Genomic DNA, 26337 nt, shown 5'->3' with positions numbered 1-26337 from the left:
GTCCTACACTTAATGATATTCACTCTTATATTAAAATTCAACAACAACAAAAAAGCACCATGCATAAAATCTGGTCGTAGCGATGAAGCATTTTCACCCCAAAGACAGAAAATTCCCTCGGTATTTTCAATCAATAGAAGCACAGCAGCAGTAAAATCCTCGCTCATTATGAGAACTGCTACCACTGCTCTTTCAAATAATAACTGAGCCCCTGGAATACTCAACATCATCGCCAGGCTTATGTAATGCATGGCGCTGAACCTCTTCTGTGATCATATACTCATTGTCTGAGGCTACACCTGCAAGACTGCGAACAAAAAGGCGCGAATGCCTGAGGGCAAAGTTCCATTCACGCGTGACTAGCCACTATACTGTCCACTAGACAGAACGCCGTTACGGGAACAGATATATGATGTGATTGAATTCCTACTATATCAATGATTTTCACTATTGCATTGCAGTTTAGAAAGACTATCACAAAAGTTCGTACTACACTTAGTAAGCTCAAGTGTAATTTTAGGAGCCTTAAAATTCTACTCATTATGGAAACTGTTCTATAATTGCGCTATTACTAAGATTACTATAAAAAAGCGCTCCAAGGTTTTTCTCTCTTCCCATTTCAGCCTACCGGGCCCTGTGATGCAGCGAAGCAGGCTGACATCTAAAGTAATTAATTCATCAAATACCCCTGAGGGAAGCTCTGTGGGAGTGCACGATCAAATTATAAACATATGCTCAGCGTGCAGCCACAGAGCTTCGGCTATTTTTCGTTTGTATATGCACTTGCTAGCTTGCACTGCGGCCTTCCAAGGTCGCGCAGTCACCGTGGAACACTGATGTCTTGCCAAGACACACTGTTAGCGCCGACCCAAGATCGTGTCAGTTCCCTGCGCCGGGCTGACGAGCTCCAAGTAGGGCGATACAGCTGTCCTCGGTTGGGAGCTCACGATCAAATTATAAACATATGCTAAGCGTGAAGCCACAGTGCTTCGGCTATTTTTCCTTTGTATATGTACTTGCTGGCATCATTAGAGAAACACTTGCCGTACGGTTGTAGTTTCCCATGATAAAGCGTGCTGAGCGATCTTGAATGGATTCTAGCATATTAGTAAGGTTATTCCTTCCGGGTTCCCAATACGAAGCAGTGTGCTCGAGTTTGGGACGCAAGAGGGATCTGTACCGGTGTAGTTTAACGTTTGAGTGGGCCATATAGAAAGTGCGACGAACGAAACCATGTGACTAACGAATAGTTCATATAAGAGCGACTGCAGAACACAAATGACAGAAGTCAGCGCAAAAACTGTTAATTACTGCCACATTCAATAAATATACACACAGCAATGTGTTGGAAAGAGGAAATGATTAGCCAAATCAGAAAGCTAAGGTACGAACAGGAAACAAGGCTAAGTAACGTAGCAATTAATTATACGTTTCGACATTTTTGAGCCGGAGCTGAAACGTAAGCACGCATGACTCATTTCGTAATCACACTGTCTAGACGAAGACGTTTTTTAAAGATGCAAGACGTCTGTTCATGGACAGCACAATAGAACACCAGATTAACCCCTCTGGAGTGTCAATTACCGTAACCATTCCTACCATCAGCGTCATGTAATTTTTGTTTATTCTTCAATATTGTAATGAGCATCTGAGGAGATTGATTTTCATCTCACACGACAAGAAAAAAGATATTTGCGAATTAGTGTAATAGTGTGAATAGTGGCGCCCCCGGGTTGTACCATCGTCGACCAGCAAGAACGTTCAACATGCTTCAAGTAGTAGTTTTCCTCACTGGCTGCTGTTTCATGACAACTGTCCATGCTGCTTGTAATAAGGCCCCTTTCGATGCCAAGAAAGTAAGTCCACGACCAAGTATGTAGTGTGCATCAGATATTACTACCTTTTCAGTAACATCAGGTTTCGAATATATTAAGTCATTTTCATGTTGAAATTACTGGCTAGTTTGGTCTTGGCAATTCTGACGCGTATTTTCCACTCACGCAACAGGAATGTGTCAGTCTGGCTCGTTCACAACGAGTGCGAATCCGTGATGGTTAAATAGAACGCTGTATTTTTCTAACCGGTCAAAATCTCGCACTTATAAGGATACGCGTTTCGTGGCAGCCTGTCCCCTATAACACCGTCATGAAATTCTACCAATGCTATATAATCGCACGTACATGAGGCCATAGGGTACAGACTTCAACCGAACTGGTATCAAGCATATGTATGTCTGTGCTTGTGGAGCATGCATGACGTTTCGATGGTTATCGAATTGGTGGTACTGGTTACGACGAGTGATTGGATGCGTTACCACCAGTAACCCTTGTTGGAAACAATTTCTCCGAGTGGTAATGCGATAGAGAGGGGTCCGGTCTTCCCAATGATACCAAATGTTTATTGCAGGATAATCACAACTGAAGACAGACAGTCAACTCAAGAATTGGGGTCGCGCGCCTATATAGGAAAAATAAACGGAAGAACGTTCCACAAGCCGTCTCACATTATGAGAACTATGGCGCGCTGCCTATTGACTCGGCCAGCGAGGTCCGGTCGAACCACAGGAAATATGGACGACTTACCCTGGTTCGTAGACGTAATGCTCCCGGGATAAAGATTATATCTGGTCGATGGCGCCTTGGAGACGGGCAAGTCTCAGCTACATGTGGCGGTGTCACCATGATGCCCGCTCCATCGTCACAACTCCTCCACCGTCGACCTAGAGATCACGAAGGCAAGCGCTGCTCCGCTGAGTTCATAAGCGAGCGGGCAGATTCTTTTCGTTTAAAACGGCATCCTTGACTACGATGGGGCTCGATTTCCAAGCAACTCCATGTGGGGGAGAGTTCATCGTGAGCACGCCACGTAGTGGCTATTCCATGAACTAATCCGGTTGCTCCGCCAATTCTGGTCATGATAAAAAAAAAAAAAGAAACAACCAAATGCTTCTGGTCTTTGCAATCGCATGAAATCCGTGCTAATTGCCACCCATTATTTCACGGATCACAAAGCCTCCATTTTCAGGAAAACCCAGTTTGCTTTAGTTGTTGATGTTAGACAGGCATCATGGTGTTTATCTCGGCGAAAACAAATAATAGGGAGAGCTTGAATTCGTGAGACGCATCACTAAATTATTTGCGCGCTTACATCGCAGAGGCTCTGTCACTCCTGCTATAAGGGGTTTTCGATATGTATATAATAAAGCGGTAATCTATATGAATGTAAGTGTCTAAGGACGACAGCCGCCGATTTTTCGTTATATAGCCTGTCCTTGTTCTGGCTCAGAATACGAACAGTCTCTCTTCGAAGTACAGGCGGCTCTCGTCCTGAAGGACTTCCCTTCACATTTTCTTACGGGTTCGCTGGATTTTCAACCCTTCTGCCGAATTTTATAGTTCAGATAAGAGCGACACAAGGGACTCAAATCAGTGAAAAAATTGTTAAATGCCGCCACATTCAAGAAATTTTCACAGAGCAGTGCGTTGGAAAGACGAAAATGATTAGAGAAGTGAGGAAGCCAATGTACGAAAAAGAAACAAGGCTAACGAAAGCAGGAATTAATTATGCGTTTCGGCATTTTTACGCAAGGGAAGAAATGTAAGCACGTATGACTCATTTTATAATCAGACTGTTTAGACGAAGCCCTTTTCTAAATATGCAAGACGCCTGTTCATGGACAGTACAATAGTACACCAGATTAACCAGTCTGGAGTTTCAATTACCACAACCATTCCTACCACGTCATGTAATTTTTGTTTCTTGTTCGATATTGTAATGAGCCTCTGAGGAGATTAATTTTCATCTCGCACGACAAGGCAAGAAAATATTTGCTAATTAGACTAGCCACTACAAATAGTGGCACTCCCAGGTTGTACCATCATCGACCAGCAAAAACCTTCAAGATGCTTCCTTCCCGTAGTAGTTTTCCTCACTGGCTGCTGTTTCGTGGCAACTGTCCACGCTGCTTGTAATAAGGGCCCTTTCGACGCCAAGAAAGTAAGTCTGCAACTTAGTATGTAGCGTGTCGCAGATCTTATTGCCTTTTCAGCAACATCAGGTTCTCGCACCTGCCATACATATCTTACGACACTAGGAAACAACCATCGTTTACTCTGAATACAGTAAACTGAGGTCACTTAGTCGATCAGCTCAGGAGTCGTCAGGATTATCTTTTTAACGCTCTCTTTTTTACAAGCTTTCCTGTTCACTGGCAGCTGGTAATTGATATCACGTATTGGTCAACGTCTTCGAGACACATCGCACCAGTAGTTTCGCACCGCCAAAAATGCCATGCGTCTGGGCTACTGTGAGCTATATGTAAATGCTCCGTCGGAAGCTTTTGTGGAGAACAAACTTGATCCAATGTCGTCTCCGTTCTGCTTGGAAGCGCAGGTAGAGGGAGGGGGGGGGGATAACGTTGGGTAGACGAGCAGGTAGAGCAGTTAGGATTTTACGTAACGCAATGTTTTTTTTGTTTGTTTTTTTTCTGCGACATTGCTGACGCTATTGCGCCAACCTTTAAACGAAGGATAGCGCATCTATTCAGATGCCAAGGGCTCTCCAACTACACATTGGGAAGTGCCGTTTTTTTTGGGGGGGGGGGATAATATGGGGAAGGTACAGCGATCTTGCTCCGCTGTGAATCTACGCCTGTCGCGCCATTTCCTTTCAAAATGCGAGCTCTACAAATATTTTACCGCATCATCCACGCCACCACACGCGTTGTTTACAGCACATAATCTTCCTCCTTTTTGTGACCCCACAAGGACGTCTGAAATACGCTCGGTGCAGTAAATATTGTCCTCCGTCGCCGTGCTTGCAAAGCGTTTAGCTGCTGCTCCATTTCCTTCGAAAATCACTGTCCTCGTGTCCTTAACTTCTGATCCGATGTGTTAGAAAAGAGGTATCTGTAATGTTGCGGAAGGTTTCCAGACACCACCGCAACAGTGATTAGTTAGCCATACGGGACTTCTATCATTGTGCCTTGCAAGAGGAAGGTATAGGCTGCGATTTTCCGTCACTTAGTTTATCCTAGCGCTTCGGCATGCGTAATCTCCTGCAGTCACACAATCCGGGTCGAACATTCCCACAGTAGCTGCAGAATCGCGGATAACTTGGCATGGCCGGTCGTTCACTACCATTCTGCACACATACGGTTCTACCAATTTCACGTCCTGGGCACCACCACTGACATATGGAAACGCAACTTTGTTTAGGCAGTTGCCTACATAATGTCCCAGTTCGTTGCATGCAAAATATAGCCGCTGTCTATAAGTCTCAATCGGCCTTGCAGTCTCGGAAGCAATCGATCCTTTGTTCTAGGGCTTTGGGGGTGGCTAGCCTAGCTTCACCCCCCGCTTCCTTTCTGTTGGCCTGACCTTCCATGCGTCGTGGGGTTAATCGGCTTCCAGGATCTACTTTCTGCACTTCGTTCATTTCCTGATTTGACACTTCTGAAGAATGACGCCGTGCAACTTTCGAAGAGCTGTGTACTCCTCAACGAGCGCTATGGCTTCCTGGACGTTTGTGCTGTCTAACCGATCCTGTACCGGGAACATCGCGGAATGCGGGCACAACGATAAAATTGCTCAAGCGCCAAGCACACACGAGCCCGTCGTAGTTCCCATATACCTTGGTGCTCTTTCACAATTCAGTTAGCTTTGCCTTAAGGTTGTACACAAATTCGGGGGAGGACTGATCTGCCTTTTTGACGGGGGTGCAGAAGTGCTGTTGAAACGCTTCCGTGGACAGCGAGAACTTTTGTAGGAGTGCAGACGTTGTCTTACCGTTGTTATCGACGTCGTCCTTTTTCAAGCGCGCAACTACTTTGGCGACCTCGCATGGGGGTGTTCTCAGAATCTTCGCCGGACAATACTCGAAGATAACTGACAACAAACCAATGTTCTCGTCGATATGGAATGGGTGCAAAATATCATTGATGCTGACTTCTTTTTTTTTTTTTCATTTCTGGGCACTGGTCCACTGGCTCCCTGTGTTTCGAGCCTTGGTTTTCTAATTCCATCTGTTCCAAAGCCAAATCGCACTCGCACTTCTCTCTTTCGACCCGTTCCTGTTCGGCCAATACTCTTTCAGCCTCTCATCATTGCCTCCTATACCTTGAATTATCACGATGAATGTTGGTTTCCGTTTCGCGTGTCCTGCACTGCCTTCTGATCCCTGGAGCAAAAGTAGCAGATCTGGTACGTGATGGAATGTAATTGTTCTGAGGCTGGAACATACAAAGGGTTGAACACAACAGAAGCGTCAAGTTGCCTGGGACAAAACAGTTTCAAATAAGGCAGTCGCCAGAAAGGCCAGACAGCATCGGTATTTGAACCACACCTCTCTCGATTACCGGTCGTGCGTCTCGACCAATTCGACCACGCGAGTTGCTGCCAGGCTTTTCCGACACTGTCTTGTTTTAAGTGCTACTCGTAACTTGTTGAGATCCATGATTCTCCGTCTCCGAGTGTCAATTTCCACTGAGACCCTAACTTTTTTGTATCGCTATAACACTTTTGCGCTTTTTATGACGCAGGGTATCAGATTTTGGCATACCGGCTGCTCACAGTCCGGCCATAATCAGAGCTGACAAACGCAGAACACTTACCCCTGGAGGAAGTTAGGGCTCGGCGGAGTCTATTCCAGCATTGCCAGCCAGTTGTTGTGAACCAGGTGTCCGAGTGGTAGCGTGAGGAAGGTAGATGATCGACGGTCCCGTTTCCATAAAAATGACAAGCGTTTATTGCACCATGATGTCAACTAGAGACAGGCGGGGAATTCAAGAATTGGGGTCTCGCGGTGATATAGAAACATAAACGGAAGGACGACATTTCTAAGCATTATGTACAAGTGCCCGTGCGTCAGGTGCGTTCCACAACCCGTCCTACAGTCTGGGAACTAGGGCGCGCTGCCCATTGTCTTGGCCAGCGAGGTCCGATTGGTCCGCGGGAAGAATGGGCGAGTTATCCCCGTTCGTAGACATAATCCTCCCGGAATAAAGGGTATGTGTGGACAATCGCCCCTTGGAGTCTCAGCTGCACGTAGCAATGCCGCCACTTTTCCTGCTCTGTCGCAACACCCAATTCAAAAACGTCGCCTTCATTGTGCTCATATTTGTCGAACACAGTGCGTGTACGACTTTCATCTTGAAGATCAAGCTATCTGTCTCATATTTCGCATGTACTTGAAATGCAAATATTCTACAGGGGTATCGTCCATGGCGCTGAAATGCCCAATTCATCATCATCAAATAAATTTCTTGTTTGTTCTACTGACAGAGTTATATCCTTCGAATGTTCTAGTGAATCACAAGGAAGGATACAACTTTCATATTTTCTGCTCAGTCCAAAGTCATCAAACAGAATAATCACACAAGCTGCATAAACACTGGAAACCCCACGTTATACTACTGCTTCGAAATGCTAACTCGTTCTAACGGATTCTGCTGTCATCCGTTCGGCAAACAATGTAAAGCAAAAACAATGACAGCGAGAGCTAGCACAAGATTTATAGATTGTAAGGAGGAAAAAGGAGAAGGAGAAAGGTGCTGACAGACCCCTCTCTGCCTGTCTTAATAACAAAGGTTCAACAATGCTGTTTACAGTCTGATGCAGACATTGTTTACTGAATTTTTGGATGGTATGTACACTGGAAAGATAAATACGTTACTTAACAATCTGGGCATTGCAGGGACAAATTAGCCAACAGAAATTGAAAGCATCAGGGCGCGATGAAAATGCAACAAATGAAGAAAAGACATCAGGGCGTGGTGCGCGCTTATAACTGCGCGGTCGTAAACTGTATCTATGGCGGGCTAGAAGGACCCAATCTAGGTTACCATATTGTAGCGGCCACTGCATACTGATGATGATGACAATGAGACTGCATCCTCAATGCGTTGTGCACCGCGCATTGGGAAACAGCCTGTCACTATAGAGTGAGAGACGATGACAGCGACATGACCAGAGGAAAAACCGCCAGTATGAAAAACGAAATCCTACAGGAGGCCCGAAGATTATGAATTTTTCACGGCTTTTATACTGGAGCACAGAAGCTCACTGCAGTTTCGATTTTGGGGGACCCCAAGATTGTGCTCTACTACTTTGCTATGAAAGCATCCATTTTCACTAAAGAAGAATATTATGACAGTTAATTGAAATTTGGACTAATTATTATCATAATATTATCTTTAGGTAGGGCAGTGCATTCAAAATTCTACTGCGACCCACCGAAAATGTGCGATGTCGCGTAGTGATCCGTCTCCCGCACTTTTCTCGATGTCACAAGCTTTTCCATTGCACTGAATGAACAGTAATATACAAACATGGAACTGCTGTTTAATTTGACAGTTAATAATGTCAGGGTGTTCCACTGGAGTATCACAAAAGGGGGAAAACGCACTGCAGTAGGAATAGCTGTCCCTATTCACTAAAGTGAGCTTGTTAGACTTCCAGGACCGCTAGCACGAGCTTTTTTGTGACACCGAATAGTCTGTTTAGTGGCATCTAACGACATCAATTCCGGAAGAAAACCGAAAGACACGAACGAAAACGACAAACCCGCATACACGTCACGATGTTCTCAAGTGTCTGAGTCGTTTGGCGATCTCCCAGGAATCTGTCACGACCTCCATTTCCCCCACGACACCCATGTGGGCCGGGACCTACAGTTTGTGTAGATCATCTCGGTGTAGACCGATCCTGAGGAATAGATGAAAAAATGAGAAATGATCCACGAAGTTGAGAAACTTTTGGCTAGTTTCTCGTGACTCACCGTGCATGAATAGCACTGCATTCTAGTTGGAATATATTACTGTGTGCATTGTGCTGTTGGACGTGTTTGCTTATTGTACTCGTAGTAGTCTTTACGAATTTGTTGCTTGAACCTGGCAGCAGGTTGTGTTTCAGGTCGATTCACTGACTGCTGTCTTCATCACTCTCTAATTTAGAGCATTATTGGACCCGGCACAGGAAAGTACTATCTGGTGAGATCGACATACGAACAAAATATATCCTGTTTGTATGTGGTTCCTCCTCCGGAAGGGACAACGTTCCCCACAGAATATTCGTTCGGGTACAAGGAAGGCAAGACATGGTGAGTACCACAGACGTACCAGCTATTAGGGAGTTTTAGTGCACCGGAAGCTGTTCACCATAACACGCCCGAAAACATAAGCCAATTACACTCTTTTATTGGAGCGAGTGACATCACATTGCTAAGCTTGGACTTGATACGTTCTTTGATCTGATCGTTTTCGTTGAATTCTTCTAATGCGCTAAAAGGCTCAATTACAGGTAGTCATTGGAGAAGGGACAGAAATTAAACGCACATGCAACCAATGTTCCACAAGATGTTCTTTCGCGTCTTGCAGAGGCTGGTCCTCAGGAATTCTTTCATCCGCAACCTTTATTCGGTTAAACTAGAAATGTGGGGCATACATACAGTGTACCTGCTCTCTAAAAAAAAAGTGACGTCATATACATTTAAAGCAGCTATTAGATTGCCTTTCAGAACAGTTCTCTTACGAGTAAAGTTTTCGTCCTCGCAGGACGCAGAGGGAGTTCCACTACACACTACATTCCAGGAGTAACGATGAGTCTCCAGTGACATCTTCATTTCCGTTTGAATCCTACATTAGATTCCTGTTTCTTTTTTTTTCTGTTAGCGCAGTGAAACAACTGTAGCTATGAGCGTACAGATGTGGACAGACGCAGGGAGAACAGCAGGAAGGAGTGTGGGGACACGGGGGCTCATTTATTTTGCATATCGCTATATGCACCTAGAGCAAGTCGACACCTGGGTCAATGGCTCCATCGTGCTTGATGGCTATGAGCCTCAAAGAGAAGGGCAAATGTGTGGTAAAAACATACGAGGTTCACTCTCGAAGCTGCTTCACACGTGGTAACCGCCGCGTTACTATTCGACGAAATTAGCGTGCAAAAAGGGTCTGATGCAGAGACATGCTGTTCCGTAAGGGTGAGGGCATCACCAATTGAGATCATTGGTGCAATAGACATGTAACCAAGACTCTGGAAGAGAATGGTTGCTAAGGCAGACTCAGATGACTTGAAGGAATGTACATAACGAGTCATAGATAAAAAGTCTGTCATTAAATATTGCAATTCCGACTTCTATTACTTTTTCAAATAATAATGCTCTTGAGCTTTGTACCAATTCACACGTACACTGTAAAAATTTCCGTAATTTCACTCACAGATGACTGCTAACTTTGTTGCCGATAAACTAGTTAGCGAAAAGAATCGTTTGGAGTGCACACTGTACAGCTCCCACAAGCGAAAATAATGAGATTTCCATTAAAGGGATATTAAACTGCAGAAAGCACAGTCCGGAACTGTGCTGTCTGCATCCCAAACAGATTTTATGAAGCATAGTTTACAGCACATATGCCGGCAACAGTTAGCAGTGACTTGTGCAGTAAAATTACGGAAAGTACAGTTACAGTTTACTTCGAAACAGAATACTCCGCCATGGGAGGGTGAGGGTGACTGAGCACTCCTCAATGCCACAGTGCAAGCCAGTGAATTATAATGAGGAAAAAAAACATTAAAGAAACAAGTAAATGACACTGGACGTGTTTTTAATTCAAAATTACAGATTAAGATGGCTTCTATGGCTGCACGCAGAGAAACAGATACTCATGGAACGATGCGACAGCACCAGAGGACACGTGTTTCGCCGTGTTTGCGGCTCGTCAGCTCTGGTTAGCTGCGCATCGTTCGGGATTGGCAAACCAGGGGTCACTCAGCGAGGTATTTACACCTGGGAGGGTGACTGAGCACTCCTCAATGCCACAGTGCAAGCCAGTGAATTATAATGAGGGAAAAAAGCAATTAAAGAAACATGTAAATGACGCTAGACGTGTTTTTAATTCAAAATTACAGATTAAGATGGCTTCTATGGCTGCATGCAGAGAAACAGATACTCATGGAACGACAGCACCAGAGGACACGTGTTTCGCCGTGTTTGCGGCTCGTCAGCTCTGCGTAGCTGCGCATCGTTCGGTATTGGCAAACCAGGGGTCACTCAGCGAGGGATTTACACCTGGGAGGGTGACTGAGCACTCCTCAATGCCACAGCCAATGCAAGAGCTGACTGTAACAAGTCGAGGTATTTTTGTAGCGTCAATCTCACTCTCTGGATACGAAGTGGACACTCATGCAGCGACTTTCTAATTATGGCTTCTAGTGGTTTGTGGTCAGATTCGACTGTGACAGTCACTTGCCCGAAGAGGTAATCGTGGAATCTTGAACAACCATGCACGATCGCCAACATCTCCTTTTCGATGTGTACGTACTTTTGTTGCGCTTCGGTTAGGGAACGAGAAGAGTACGCAGGAGGACGTTGCTGCTGGAGGAGTACCGCTCCAACACCGTACTGGCTGGAATCAACCGAAAGGGTCAGTGGCTCGCCGGATTTAAAATAAGCTAATACCGGGGCCTTTGTCAGTGCGTCTCGGAGTGATTGGAAGCTTTCTTCCTGTCTGTTCGTCCATTCCCAGTCCCTGCATTTGGAATAAACCTGGATACGAAATTAATCATCCCAAGAAAGGTTCGCAATTCTTTCACGTTGCTCGGCTGCGGCACAGCCCAGATGTCTTCCACGCGCCGGGGATCTAATGATAGTAAGTCCGGTGTCAGAATTTGTCCCAGGTATTTGACTTGTTGCTGACAGAAGTGGCACTTCTTCAAATTTAATTTCAGATTCAAATCTCGACAACCTTCGAAAAGTTTCCGCAAGCGTTCGTCGTGTTCCGCTTTTGTTCTGCCCCAAACCAGAACATCGTCCATGACGACCTCGACGCCCTCTAGATCCTGGAGTATCTTGCTCATGGCTCGCTGGAAGATCTCTGGCGCTGTACAAATTCCGAATGGCATTCCGCAGAAATCTGTATCTTCCGAACGGAGTGCTCATGGTGCACAAAAATGAGCTGTCCTTGTCTAGAGGGATTTGCTAGAATCCAAAGGAGGCATCAACCATCGAAAAATACTTTGCCCCACTCAAACGTGGGACAACGTCTTCTAACGTTGCCATTGGAAAGTGCTCCCTGAGCAGAGCTTGGTTGAGGTACGCAGGATCCAAGCAAATTCGAACCTTTTCCTTATTTGCTACGACGACCATGTTACTGGTCCATTCTGTAGGCTCAGTGACCTTGCATATCACGCCGTCTGCTTCCATATGGTCAAGCGTGTCTTTTACTTTGTCTTTTAATGCAACGGGAATTCTTCGCGCGGGCTTCACAACGCCTTTGACGTTTGGTTTCAGTCTCATGTGGTAGACTATTCCTTTGAGCTTGCCGAGGCCCTTAAAAACGTCCTCATCAGGCCGAGCAGCTTCGTACAATCCCAACTGGTTGTCCTCATGAACGCGGGTGGAGCGGACCATTCTACTGACCAGTCCCAGATGTTCAGATACCGTTCCACTCAATGTTGTAGGAACCTGGCGATCCACAACGAAGAACTCCGTGCTAAGGTCTTTTCCTTGAAATGGGATATGCAGTTGTATTCTGCCTTCAGCTTTTTCACTGTGTCCGAAGAACGTGCTCAGCGGCACGCTGCATTTGGATGCCTTCTTGTCTGTTATTTTCTTGAGCAGAACTGACGATATCACAGAACAGTTCGCTCCGGTATCCAACCTGCAGGACACGTTTGTTCCCTCGATAGTGACCTTTGCGGACCATATCTCGGTCTCATCAATTCTTTTCGATGATAGCGACTGAAGGAAATAGTCGGCTCTATCTTCATATTCCAGATGTCTTAATTCTTTCTGATGTTGCCTTCTTTGTCTCGGCGGTCGCCCAGGATTCTTCGTTCTGCAGACTGATGAAAAATGATTTTTCTTTCCGCGCTTCTTGCAGACTTTCCCTACCGCTGGACATTGGCCTCCTCTGTGCATACTGTAGCCACACTTGGAGCACGGTATCCTTCCACTCCTATTGTCCTGGACGGCGTTCACTTCAGACTTTTCTTCTTTTACTTTCTTGTCGCTTTGAATTTCTTGGGGTTGTTGATGACTGCGTTCCCGCTGCCTGCAGATTTCAACGACCTTCTCGTAAGGTGGGTTTTCATTGATAAGTTTTTGCTGAAGGGCTTTGTCTTGTGTGCCCAAAATAATGCGGCTTCTTAGCATGCGAGTTTCAAGACTGCCAAATTCACAGGTGGCTGCTAACACCCGAAGCTCTGTTATCCACTCGTCGAAGCGCTCCCCTTCCTTCTGGTCTCTCGAACCGAAAAGGAATTCTTGACAGGTGAGGTTTACTGTGGGCTTGCAATGTGCTTTGAATTTTTCTATCAGCTTCGCAACATCTGTACGTTCCTCTTCACTATCTAAGTGCAGCGTAGTATATATCTTCCTTCCATCTTCACCGATAATGACCAAGAAAGTTGCTGCATGTACCCCCTTTGGTTGAGCTTTCAACCCCATAGCCACAGAAAAAAGTTCGAACTCCCTTCGCCATAACTTCCACGAGTTCCAGAGGTCTTGTGTTGTGTCTAGTGCTTTTGGTGGCGGTAGCAGGCTTGACTTGCCGTGCCATCAGTTCTTATGACTCTTGTTCGAGTGCAGTCGGTGTCCCTGATTCTTGCTTATCCGTGGACGTCATTTGGCATCATCCTACTTGATATCCCTCACAGGAGTGGAGTCTTTGGTTCCGTTCTCTGTGGTCTTTTGCTGTTTCGTCGAAGTTTGCACCGCTGCCACCATGTAACAAGTGGAGGTGAAGTACAACGACTGACAAGAAATGAATGTCGCCCAGTCTGACATGCGCTTAAGAAGGCCTCTGTGCGGAGTCGGTAAACAAGTGGCGAGGGTAACACGCTGATAACGAGCTTGTGGTACGTGATGCTACAGCCTGCTACAATCTTAAGATTACAAGCTTCTTACACGGACGAGCCGCAAACACGGCGAAACACGTGTCCTCTGGTACTGTCGCATCGTTCCATGAGTATCTGTTTCTCTGCGTGCAGCCATAGAAGCCATCTTAATCTGTAATTTTGAATTAAAAACACGTCTAGCGCCATTTACTTGTTTCTTTAATGGCTTTTTTCCCTCATTTTAATTCACTGGCTTGCACTGTGGCATTGAGGAGTGCTCAGTCACCCTCCCAGGTGTAAATCCCTCGCTGAGTGACCCCTGGTTTGCCAATCCCGAACGATGCGCAGCTACCCAGAGCTGACGAACCGCAAACACGACGAAACACGTGTCCTCTGGTGCTGTCGCATCGTTCCATGAGTATCTCTTTCTCTGCGTGCAGCCATAGAAGCCATCTTAATCTGTAATTTTGAATTAAAAACACGTGCAGCCTCATTTACTTGTTTCTTTAATGGCTTTTCCCCTCATTATAATTCACTGGCTTGCACTGTGGCATTGAGGAGTGCTCAGTCACCCTCCCAGGTGTAAATCCCCCGCTGAGTGACCCCTGGTTTGCCAATCCCGAACGATGCGCAGCTACCCAGAGCTGACGAGCCGCAAACACGGCGAAACACGTGTCCTCTGGTGCTGTCGTTCCATGAGTATCTGTTGCTCTGCATGCAGCCATAGAAGCCATCTTAATCTGTAATTTTGAATTAAAAACACGTGTAGCGTCATTTACTTGTTTCTTTAATGGCTTTTTTCCCTCATTATAATTCACTGACTTGCACTGTGGTATTGAGGAGTGCTCGGTCACCCTCCCAGGTGTAAATCCCTCGCTGAGTGAGCCCTGGTTTGCCAATCCCGAACGATGCGCAGCTACCCAGAGCTGACGAGCCGCAAACACGGCGAAATACGTGTCCTCTGGTGCTGTCGCATCGTTCCATGAGTATCTCTTTCTCTGCGTGCAGCCATAGAAGCCATCTTAATCTCTAATTTTGAATTAAAAACACGTCCAGCGTCATGTACTTGTTTCTTTAATGGCTTTTTTCCCCTCATTTTATATATATATATATATATATATATATATATATTGATTCTAGAGAATCTAGAGAATCTCGGTTGATGAAATGGAGGTTCCAATTTTTTTTTTATAAAACGATTTTTATTTAGTTCATGGTCGTAGGCAAATGAGTAGGTCACTGCTGAGCTCTTGGCCGATCTTTCATGCATCTTTGCCCGAAAAGAAACTTCTCCATTAGCGCCACCTGTTTACGAATTATCCAACCGGGGGACCATCGTGAAACAGAAGGTATACTGCTTAGTATTTAGGAATGTAAAGGGACTGTCGCATCCGTTGTTTTCGATTCCGAAACTGTAGTGCCCTGTGACATTGCAGGTAGTATGCAGCAAAAGGACAGAGACGCACATAGAGGAAAACACAACACGACGACTGCAAACTCACAACTGAAGATTTATTCACAGAGGAGAACAACGTGAAAGGTTAGGGGAGGGGGATGTTTATGCGGAAAAAGGGGTCGCTCGGTTTTGAAGGTCAGCGTCCGCAGTGTTCCAAATGCTCCAATTCGGGGACTGTCAGGGCAATGGACGGGCAGCTTATACAGCTTTCCCTTCCAAGCTCGGTAATGAGGGAGGCTTCTATAATTAGTCAGATGTGTTCTATAATTAGGGTCAGTTGTGAGCTTGAAGTCATCGTGTTGTGTCTACCTCTATGTGTGTTCCTGTCCTTTTGCTGCATACTATTCGCAATGTCACGTTACCAACTACCCCAACTATCAACAGTGTTCACGGTTAGCTGCAGACGCGGTTGTGCAGCCGGGAGTGTAACATCATATTCCACGTGACATGGTGGCGTCAGAAGTCACACTGGTAAGCGAAAGTGTGCGAGTTTATCAGGGAACTTTTCACGTACTATATCACTTGCTCGGAGACAATCGCCTACGCAGCGCTCCCATTCGTGTGCCTGCCTTACGTCATGATGATGTTACTATCGCTGGGGATTTCTTAGCTACAGATGGAGCGCAAGCTCGTTTATTTATTATGTGACTATCTTGGAAGATAAGCGTAGATAAGGTCACCGTGGAGCGGTGCCCAACTTTAGCGTATTGGTCTCATGTACACGTTTCCGGCTGGGATAGTCCCTTTAAGTCGCATTAAGGATTTTTAGAGGTTTCCGTTTTTTTTCGCTATTTCCATACGCCTCAACAACTGTTTAACATTGCGTAGGCGTGGTGATTCAGTCGATACAGGTGGTAACAAAAAAATAAGCGAGGTAAAGAAACATTTGTAGTTCATGAACATTTTATTTTCTAATGTTGCAAGTGTCTGCCTTTAGGATATTTGTGAGAAAAGGGTTTGTTATAGAGAAGTGTTTCGTGTTCTGCGGTTAGCAACGCCGTGGGGTACTGATATTTCGGCTTTTGCTTTGCAGGGTACAGAAAAAGGGGACAGTAAATGGCGAGGGCCCAAATATTATTGACAGTGATGCAGGTAAGTCAGCCAAGCCTGATGCAGTAGACATCATTTAAGGTATTGTTCTCTGTGGAAGTCACACGGCGGCGCATAAAAAATTGGGTTCGAACTTTCCGATATACATTGTTGTTTCCCTCTCAACGAAATTGTTAATAGAGCTTGTTAGTATACCGTTACTGGAAGCTCGGTATACTACCGCGTCTACCGTAGCGGATTAACAGATGAGTTTCTGAGCCACACACGCTGTCTTTGCTTCGGGTAGGTACGGTAACTTAATAGTGACATTACTAAACGTACACTAAATTTACCCAATATCCCGCGCGTTGAAGCCTCGCGCTCGAAGCGTAAGAGTTTCTACATTTTTCAAGCAAACTTCCCAATCGGCCACCGCTGAGCCACTGTCAGAAAATCCAAGGCGATCATGGCATGCCAGACCACCGCTATGTTCACGTGGCGTCGCGTAAAGCTTCGGGCCTTGCTGTTTTCCAAAATAATCGTGAGCAATCTCTGAGTACAAGATTAGTACCGTTGGATTTGGTTGATCACTTAACGGGATTTCTAGAGTGAACGGTGCATGTTGTTCATGTCACTGATCTCAACCGTACGACAAGACAGCAAAATCAATCTATGTCGCGAACCAGCGCTTGATTGCGACATAACAATGACAAACTTTTGAGTACTGAATTGTTCGTCCGTAAGGAGGTCCAACCACCGACTTAGAATACGATATAAGTTTACCCTGAAGTTAACCTTGAATAGCCTATTTGTTAATAAACAATATGTTCTTTGGTCTTATGAACTACTGCTGTCCGCGACTTGTTCATTTTCAAATGTATGGCCTCGAGTGTGTTAATGTGTCAGCAGGATGTTTCACTTACCAGGTTTAGGTTTATTTCAGTCATTGGGGCAGTCAGTATTGGGGGCATTGAAACAGAAGGCCAAGAAGCGTGTCAGCGTCTAAAGCCCCGAAACAGAGAAGTTTTGAGCACGTTTACAGTTTACGTGCCATTTCATGTGGTGTTTTACAGTAATGCACAAAACTGGGCACTGGAATGTCTGGTAGAAAATGGAAGGGTACATTGAAATAAACTTAAAAGAGACAGAAGCGGAAGACCAAAATAAGAAAAGCGGGTATCATGGCAATAAAAAGGAGACAAAAGGAGAGAACCACAAAGACAAATCAAGTTCGCGTATCTCTGCCTACATATTACACTCTTGGGACAGACATACTCGGATACACATACACTAATACAGACGTTAGGCGAAATAAAATCCAGAAATAGTACGCTGTAGAAAGCTCTCATTAATCATACGGACACAGATGTGCCTCCGTATTGACTTCTCTTAACGTATGGTAATATTTGTGAAGAGAGGGAGTTTTATGCACCACTTCACCTGCGTGGTACAGAACAGATTTTTACGCACAAACAGATAGCCCTCGTTGTCGCATTAGTCGTTCTAGGCCAACCAACCTTCAGAATGGCCTGCTGCATGTTATGCGGTCAAGAGCGCCCCCTGTTTGTGCAAAAAAAAAAAAAAAACTCGGCTCTCCTGTGAAGAGGTGCTAGGGTACGGGACTTTACGTCTACATATGCACAAAATACGCAGAAATATTATGATGTCAGGAATGTTGTTCCTGAAGCTTTTGCATTCGTTGGAACTGCAGAAATTCCCAAATTGCCTAAAAAAGCCCTAGAGATGGACATGCCTTATTGACAGTTATAACGTGCATTTACGCGAGCACTCTGACATTTTTCGGTGGTCACCATAACCAACCTCGTATATAAAGTACACACACACATGAACAGTGCTGGACAAAATTTTACAGAATACGCTGCTGCGCAATCCTTCCTGAGAGTGGCACGCTAGCAACGAAATTCCCCATACGTTCCCGGCGTGCGTTCCCATTCGCTGGTAGCGCGTCACACTGAGGAAGGAGCGTGTTTTGTAAACTTTTGTCCAGCACTGTACACATATGCATTTTTACATGGCACCATTAAAACATGCTGTTTTGCATCGTGTAGCGTGTAGACGAAAACACGTGTGCGACGGACTTCTGTGTGGTACTAACGACTCCGGCGGCTGCCTCGACCACGCCCCTACACCGCAGTTTTGTCCACAGTTTGACGGCTGAACTTCACCACGACTGGCCCCGTCCCCCGGAAGTTATGGACCGCGACTTCACACTAATCGAGCTAAAGGCAGCGTTGAAGCTTGTGAACGACGCCTCGTCCCCTGGGCCCGATAAAATCACCTATGCCGCCCTACGAAACCTTGACGGGTGGTCACTCCAAGCTCTCCTTCATGTCTATAATACGTCTTGGCAACAAGGATCTTTACCACATACATGGAAGGAGGCATTGGTTGTTCCCATCCTGAAACCAGGCAAGCCCCCAAATTCCCTATCCTCCTTTCGCCCGGTGAGTCTGACAAGCTGTATGGGGAAACTGATGGAGAGAATGGTTTTGCATCGCCTCGACTGGTGGCGTGCGTTCCCTCACGAAATGGCTGGATTTCGTCGCCACCGAAGCTCCATGGATCCAGTTCTCGACCTAGTCTCCACAGTTCAACATGCTCGAGCCCATCGACGGATCGTCCGATCGGTCTTCCTCGACATCAAGCGCGCATATGATACCGTCTCGCACATTTGTGTGCTGCACGCCTTGCGCTCGTTTGGAGTATCCGGTCGGCTCTTCATCTGGCTCCAAGACTTCCTTACGGACCGAACTGTCGCTGTCCGTACGTCCCAAGGCCAAAGCCCTCAGCATCCTGTTCCTCAAGGAGTCCCCCAAGGAAGCATTCTCAGCCCGACACTCTTTAACGTGGTGATGGCCGGCCTACAATCAGTAATTCCTCGCAAAGTGTCGTTCTCCGTCTATGCAGATGACGTCGCCCTTTGGACAGTAGGAAAATCACGCCCGGCTCTCCAGCGCCGCCTGCAGCTCGCTTTAAACAATATCCATACGTACCTCACGCACCTCGGAATGGACCTTTCACCCGAAAAGTGTGTCGAGCTCCCTTTCACGCGTAAAGCTATGGCCAATTTCCCTCTTTGGCTTGGCTTAAAGAAGCTTGACCCGGTACGCTTTCACCGCTTCCTTGGCGTGGTAATTGACTCGGACTTGCGCTGGGCTCGGCACATTAAACATCTTGAAACTAAAGTGCAGCGATGGCTCCCCGCAATTCAACATCTTTCTGGCTCAGGATGGGGCTGTGATCAGCGTTCCCTGCTCGCGGTTCACGCGGCATTGGTGAGGGCAACTGTGCTTTACAGCCTTCCTATTCTGCACAGGATATCAACAACTTCGTTAAATACACTTCGGTCCCTGTTTGCTCGAAGCCTTCGTCGATGCCTCGGAGTTCCCAGAATGGCTGAAACACGGCAAGTACTGGCTGAAGCTGGTGAGCTCCCGATTGAAGTTCTCCGTGAACGGGAAACGGCTCGGCACTACCTCCGTTTCCGTGCTCACATTCCCCGCCACCCGCTACTCAGGAAAATTCGATACCGCCCTGAAAGCGACTTCTATCGAGTAGCGAAGAGGACACGCCAGACTCTCACTGGCTTCATAACTAAGGACACTATACCGCCGAAAGCCCCCTGGTCTCTAGCGGTACCGCCCACTTTTGTACGCCTCCCAAACCTTCTGGAAGGAAGAGATCAGGTCCCCCCTCAAGTCCTCCGAGCCCATTTTCATGCTCTGGTAGGCGCGAAGTTTTCTACGTTTACGGCAGCATATACTGATGGCGCATCCCAAAACAACAAGTCCGCCTCAGCCTTCGTCATTCCATCCGAAGGCGTCGTGCACGGAAGACGCCTCTCACATCCAACCTCCTCCACAGCTGCGGAGCTCTATGCCATTCATTTCTTTCTACAACACATCGCTGATTTTCCACCCCGGGAATGGGCAGTCTTTACAGACTCCAAATCTGCCCTTCAAGCAATTGAAAATTCCGGCATACGAGGCCCATCCGCACCCCTAGTCACAGACGTGCTAATGGCTTACCACACTATCTACGCCGCAGGCCACAGGCTAGTTCTCCAGTGGGTTCCAGCCCACTGTGGTGTCGTGGGGAACGAGCACGCCGACAGGGCCGCAGAAGCAGCACTCTCGTATCGGAAACGGACCCGTATTTTTCTGCTGAGAGGAAACCGCCGTTCCATTCTGCGACGCCTAGTGACACCCCTGGCTTCCCGCCAACGGACAACCGACATTCTTCCCCCCTCTATGTTGAACAGAGTTGATCCCACGCTCGCTTTCCGCATGCCACGAAACACCTCTCGTCAAGATGCTGCATTAATCCACCGAATGCGCCTCGATGTGGCCTTTACAGCTCAGTGGCGTTACCGCTTGAGGCAAGTTGACTCTCCCACCTGCTGCCACTGTGGTGCTCTTGAGGATCTGGAGCACATTCTTCTTCATTGCCCTCACTACGAACCTTCCCGAACCACACTCTCCGAGTCTCTTCCTCAGCTGGACTCTCGCCCTTTCTCCCTATCGAAATTGCTTGGTCCCTGGCCCAATCCAGCCCAGCAACGCTCTGCGCTCAAAGCTCTTCTGGCATTTCTGGACACCATCGGACTTCGATCATTATTGTGAAGGGGCTCGTTATTTTATTCCCCCTATTCCATCCAGCAATGGGGTAAAGTATCGCCTGTGGCGATGAAACTCCCCACTCTCCAAGGTCTAAAATAAAGTTGTTGTTGTTGTTGTTGTTGCTATTTTGCAAGTTTTTAATGGTGCCCGAATCGCACTCTCCGAGTCTCTTAGTCAGCTGGACCCTCGTCCCTTCTCCCTATCGAAATTGCTTGGTCCCTGGCCCAATCCATCCCAGGAACGATCTGCGCCCAAACCTCTTTTGACGTGTCTGAACACCATCGGACTTCGGTCGTTGTTGTAAAGGGGCTCATTATTTTATTCCCCACATCCCCACCAGCAATGGGGTAGAGTATCGCCTCTGGCGATGAACCTTCCCACTCTCCATTCTCAAAATAAAATTGTTGCTGTTGTTGCTGTTTTGCCAGTACCGCAAAAATGTGCGCTGCCTCGCTGAATGTTATTCCGACGAATGAGCCAGCTACCTAACTTCTCTATGTCGTGTGCAGACAACTCTTCCCTGTGCTGTTCGTAGCCTTCGAGAACGACGCTCACAGACAGCAATGCTTCATTTTCCTTTATTTCTTCATTGTTATCAAGCACAACTTGAACTCGATGACTGCTGCGTGCGTTCTGTTTTCAGAAGCTGTTTCTGAATGCTACTAGTGCTTACCGAATCCACTGCTTGCGTGGCACGAAGCAGCCTAAGAGCAGTCAAGTAGCTTCGATGTGTGGCTGGAACACGGGTTTCGGGCCGATGATGGCAAAGCAAGGGCATGGCAAACGTTCAAAAAAGCAGCCACATGGCACCGAAATATGACCTGATATGCAACCATATGGCGCCAAAATATGGCCTAATATGCAACCGTCACATTATGTGACGTCGTCAGGGGACCGTCATATTATGTGACGATCAGGAAGAAATATGCCGAAATCGGCAATTTTATGATACACGATACGTTGTAAAATTGTGGCGTTGTGATTGGTAATGTGTGGAGAAACGTTAGGAGGTACGTTAGAACGCAATAAAAAATACCCTTATTCTATAAACTGTCCGGCCCTGAAAGAACCGTTTTCCTTTCTTTTTTTTCTTTTTTTGTGCTAGGCGGCTAAGGCAACAGTGTTGAAACGCCGTACACTGCCATTGAGTATTGCATATAATTATCAAGTATGTTTTCTGTTAACAGGTTTTGGGGTTACTAATACCACATTGGTTTACTCCGACTACAACGAGTGCGACGTTGGACTTTTCCACGGAGAGAAAGTTGGGGGACCATGTAAGTTATTTTCTTCTTCTCGCGTCGTCTAGTATATTGAGACCAAATTATTATTTCCTGGCCCATTATTACACGGCAGAGATGCAGTCACATATGTACTTTACTAAAGCAGTGCAGCATCGGAATCAATAATAATCATCACCATAATAAAAAATATATCGTATTGCAACTACGTATGTTACCTTTACAACATGGCGCTCTCAAGTTTCACTTTTGCCCAGCCTCTTGGGGTGCAGCAAAGTATTGGCCACAGTTACGTAACAGATTTCGGGACTATACTAAAGGCGAACGATGGGGTAAACGGCCTCACTGTGAACGGCCAAACAACGCCGGTTTGTCTGGTTCGTGTGTCCTTGGCTTGCATGTCATCCACGATTCTTGAGCAATATATTCCTCGAACTAAGCCACATCGACGTTCATAAAAATAAATTAGGATTCACGAAGCACCAACATGAGAACAAAACATGTAATCTCGGGCTTTTAAGGCACCTTACTGTAGCTGTCTTTACATGAGGTGCAACATTGGCGGAGCGACGGAAAAGTGAATGTTATGCTTCTTTCATACTTCGTCGCACCTAATGGAGAGACATGCAAACTATTCGAAACTCGCACGCGGAATTGTGAAACTCCTACAAAATTTGCACTAACAACGTACCTCCTATAGGATACACCGAAGAGAACATTGATACCCTTCTCTTTCTTTTTTAAAGTTCGATGTAGGTTTTCTATCGTAAACTAAGGATAGTATGAGATACATTGTTTCTGAATGTGTGTTACACAGCCACTAATGACTGGTTACATAGAGTTCATTAACTATTTCATTAGGGGCTTTTGAGCAAAAGTGAGACTGCGGAATGGGAGACAATCCGAGGTATGGGTAGCGAAATCGTATCGGTAGGTACAAGTACAGGCGCTCTGTCTGCAGAAGACGATCGACCACCGCACGTGTTGGTGGTCGATGCTTGCACTGATGGTAATGATAATGCGTGACATTACGTCGCGAAACAACGACTTATCCGAAAACATGCAACGTAAATGGAAACATACACTAACCTGCGAAATATGCTGTTCCACGAACTTTATAACAGATACTATGGCATTCAAACGTCCTGAAACCTTGCAGATATCCACTGGCAGAAGTTCGACAAACCCAGCAAAAAAAAAAGAAAGAAAAAACAGGAAAAACAGAAAACATGCAGATCCGCGGTTTTTTAATAACATACAAAAAGACATGTGCAGTTGGATTCAGACCGTTAAACATGAAACGTTAAAACCGCATCTGAAGTCACTAGCGTAAAATAATTTAATATATTTAGCGTCGGAAATATTATTGTGGTTTTGATGATGGTAGCGTATTATATCCGAGCGATCTGCCTACTTGCCTCCCGGCATCTTGCTGGGTGTTGGGGGGGGGGGGGGTATTCTCTTCTGTGTTGTATGAGTAGAGAAGATGCAGAGGTACTACACTGTATGCATATGAACTATCTACGGTACATGTCACTGTACAACTTTCCTTCGCTGGGAAGTTGTTACCATTTTCTGTTACCCACACACGGACATAACCACGAACACAATGGACAACTGTCTGCTCTTACTCCGTGAGTATGTGCCAAAACGCGAACCCCACAGGACAGCCAAAAGGCCGCAATAGCATCTCTGAAAAGCGTTTTTTTTTTGTTAAATAAAATGTTTTACTGTACTTACTACTCTATTATTACTGCTCTATTACTATAGTACTCTTATTATTCCATTTTGCTCGTATTTTTCCACAACATTTGAAATGTTCTGCACTTATTTCTTAACGGTTGAATAAAAGTGTAATGGCTCTTAACATGTCGCTAGCAGAATTAATATAATTTATTTCTACACTATATACTACACTCTGTATTACTTCTTGTGTAGTAGATCCATTCGTCACGAAAACGACAGGTGGCTGCTTCGGATGCACCTTAAAACGTACGAGCTGCATTGGGGTCACGTTATGCCACATCTGGGTCTGATGCGTGCAAACCTGACGAAGAAAAACTTTGCTGCATGGGGAACACGAACTATTGTAGATCAGCGGATTCTAACATGGACTGTTCTAAAAAGCGTTTCAAATTATTTCAAAGTCACTCTGTTGATGCTGCATTATTGGCGACCACAACTCACCATGGTCCTACGCATCACATGTATCCGTGATTTCATATCAATGCTTTGCAGATGTTGAACTCTGGAAGCACAGCGATGCCAAAAAGGGAAGCGAGAGTCTTAAGTGCTGTCAGAAGTATTTCAGGAAGGAACTTGAGAAACAGGGGAAATCAAAAGAAGATTTTAAGAAGGTCGACAAACATTGCAAATACCCTGCGTAGGATTCAAGCAAGACCTTCATGTACGGACATGCCAAATAAAGGTTCCTGTATTTTAGCGTCTGTGTGTTTTGCTAAAAAACTACAATCTCAAAACGGAACGTCACCCCATTACATCACATAGCTAACACCGCAATGCATGTTATTGGTCCTGGTTCGGGGGAGACAGGGGCGTACCCCTTTTGCTGTAACCATTCCTACACGCATCACGCAGAAAGCAAATTCAGCCCTCTGAAGCCGGCCCAGGCACGCTGATCGTATCAATGGGGGATAAGAAACGAATCGCGAATTGGGGGAGAGTTGGTAAAAGTTCATTTCGGAAGCTGTGGTACAGGATAGGACAAAACACATTTAGGAACAATGGGATCAACATGACTGCGCACTCTCAACAAAGGACGGTCATTTAGGACATACATTGTAGGAAATGCAAATGTGAGCCTTGCTTTGCTGGTCTTGTGTAGGAATGCGGAGAAAACCGTGCGGAAGGAAATAGGAGTCTCTTATGCCTGCCATGTTCTGCGTTTTGTGTCCTCGTCTGTCTAACTACGAGGTAAATACCGGAAGTTACGTTGGTTAACATTCCCTCTCCGCTCCTCTGCTCGAACCTGCAGCGCGTTCGGCTTCTGCACGGTTCCTCCGGCTTGGAGGTGGAGTGAGGGGCGGTGGGACCCGCTCGAGCTTGGTGTATCGGGACGAACAGTCGAATACACTATATTGTTAGAACTAGTCATTGCATCAGAGCACCTTGCCTAGCTTTGCCGAACTTCGAAAGAAAATAAAAATGAAAAGTGAAATAGCCGGTGTGCGTGGAATGACAGACCGTTGAAACTGCGACTCGGCCACAAAATCGCCACAAAGGTTGTGGTATATCGGTAACCTTTCAGCTGTGAGCAACATGTGTACCGAGCATCTCCCTCCAAAACAGCGCATATTTTATTCAAATGAATTTGTTATGTAGCGGGAGCGCAGTCTCTCTGAAATGAGAGGTCACTCAGAGGAACACTGGGCTGACATCACCCGGCGTCTTTTCCCGGCACTCTTTGTTTTGACCTGCTCGTGTTTTCGAAAAGAACCGTTTCAAAAACGTGTTCGTTTCCATCCCGTTGCAATCGAGACTATAAGGGCCGGTTCAATATGGTGCATGCGGTGTTGTAGGAAAATATTTCTCTAGACGACGGCAACGACGACGGCAACTGCGTGGAGTGTCCTTCTTGTTTTGTTCGAAACGCAAGGGTGATAATGATGATGAAGATTCAGAGTTTAATTGCGCAAGGGCAGCTTACTCCATAATGCGCCAAGACAGATGTTGAGTATGTACTTAAACTGAAAGTATAATGATTATATTAAAACCAAAGAGAAATCAAAATAGCAATGTGAAAGTAATGGAACTGATTACAGTTTAGGCAGTTGGCCGATGTCCTTAAAAATTTTAAAAACACGTATGATCGGTAAGAGAGGTACATCCCCCAGCAAAAGACAGGGATGAATTAACAACTGAAAGTGGTAAAGCTCATTAAAATAATGATGGCGCTCTACCTCGTAAAGTAGGCATGTAACGAGTAGGTGGGTACAGTCAGCTGCTCCCCACAATGTATGCATTGTGGCGGCCCTTCCCCGCGCAACAAAAAAACATTGTGTCAGATGGGTATGGCCAAGCCTAAAAAGACTTAAAAAAATCCCCTGGGAGCGGTTTTCAACTCCGCAATGGAAGTTTCCAATTCTCTGCTTAATGAAGCCGAAATTTATTTTGCGGCT

General features: G+C 45.9%; 1 protein-coding gene across 1 annotated transcript; it reads left to right on the top strand.

Annotated features, from left to right (window-relative positions):
- Positions 1-2807: 2807 nt before the first annotated feature.
- Positions 2808-24645, top strand: LOC135389931 (uncharacterized). The gene is made up of 6 exons (XM_064619982.1): positions 2808-2865; positions 3869-3996; positions 8951-9096; positions 16322-16380; positions 22145-22234; positions 24437-24645. Exons 1-6 carry the CDS (start codon positions 2808-2810, stop codon positions 24583-24585), a joined length of 630 nt encoding a protein of 209 aa, XP_064476052.1. The 3' UTR covers positions 24586-24645.
- Positions 24646-26337: the final 1692 nt, after the last annotated feature.

Source organism: Ornithodoros turicata, chromosome 1, assembly GCF_037126465.1.
Source record: "Ornithodoros turicata isolate Travis chromosome 1, ASM3712646v1, whole genome shotgun sequence".
Classification (NCBI taxonomy): domain Eukaryota; kingdom Metazoa; phylum Arthropoda; class Arachnida; order Ixodida; family Argasidae; genus Ornithodoros; species Ornithodoros turicata.
The sequence above is the reverse complement of the archived record's forward strand: the minus strand, read 5'-3'. Positions and strand labels throughout refer to the sequence as shown.

Bases quoted from the DNA above. Each gene is read 5' to 3' on its own strand.
- LOC135389931 (XM_064619982.1), top strand. From the start codon at position 2,808: ATGGGGCTCGATTTCCAAGCAACTCCATGTGGGGGAGAGTTCATCGTG. The intron at 3,997-8,950 runs GTAAGTCTGCAA...TCTCTAATTTAG, and splicing joins GCCCTTTCGACGCCAAGAAA to AGCATTATTGGACCCGGCAC. The intron at 22,235-24,436 runs GTAAGTTATTTT...AATGCTTTGCAG, and splicing joins AGAGAAAGTTGGGGGACCAT to ATGTTGAACTCTGGAAGCAC.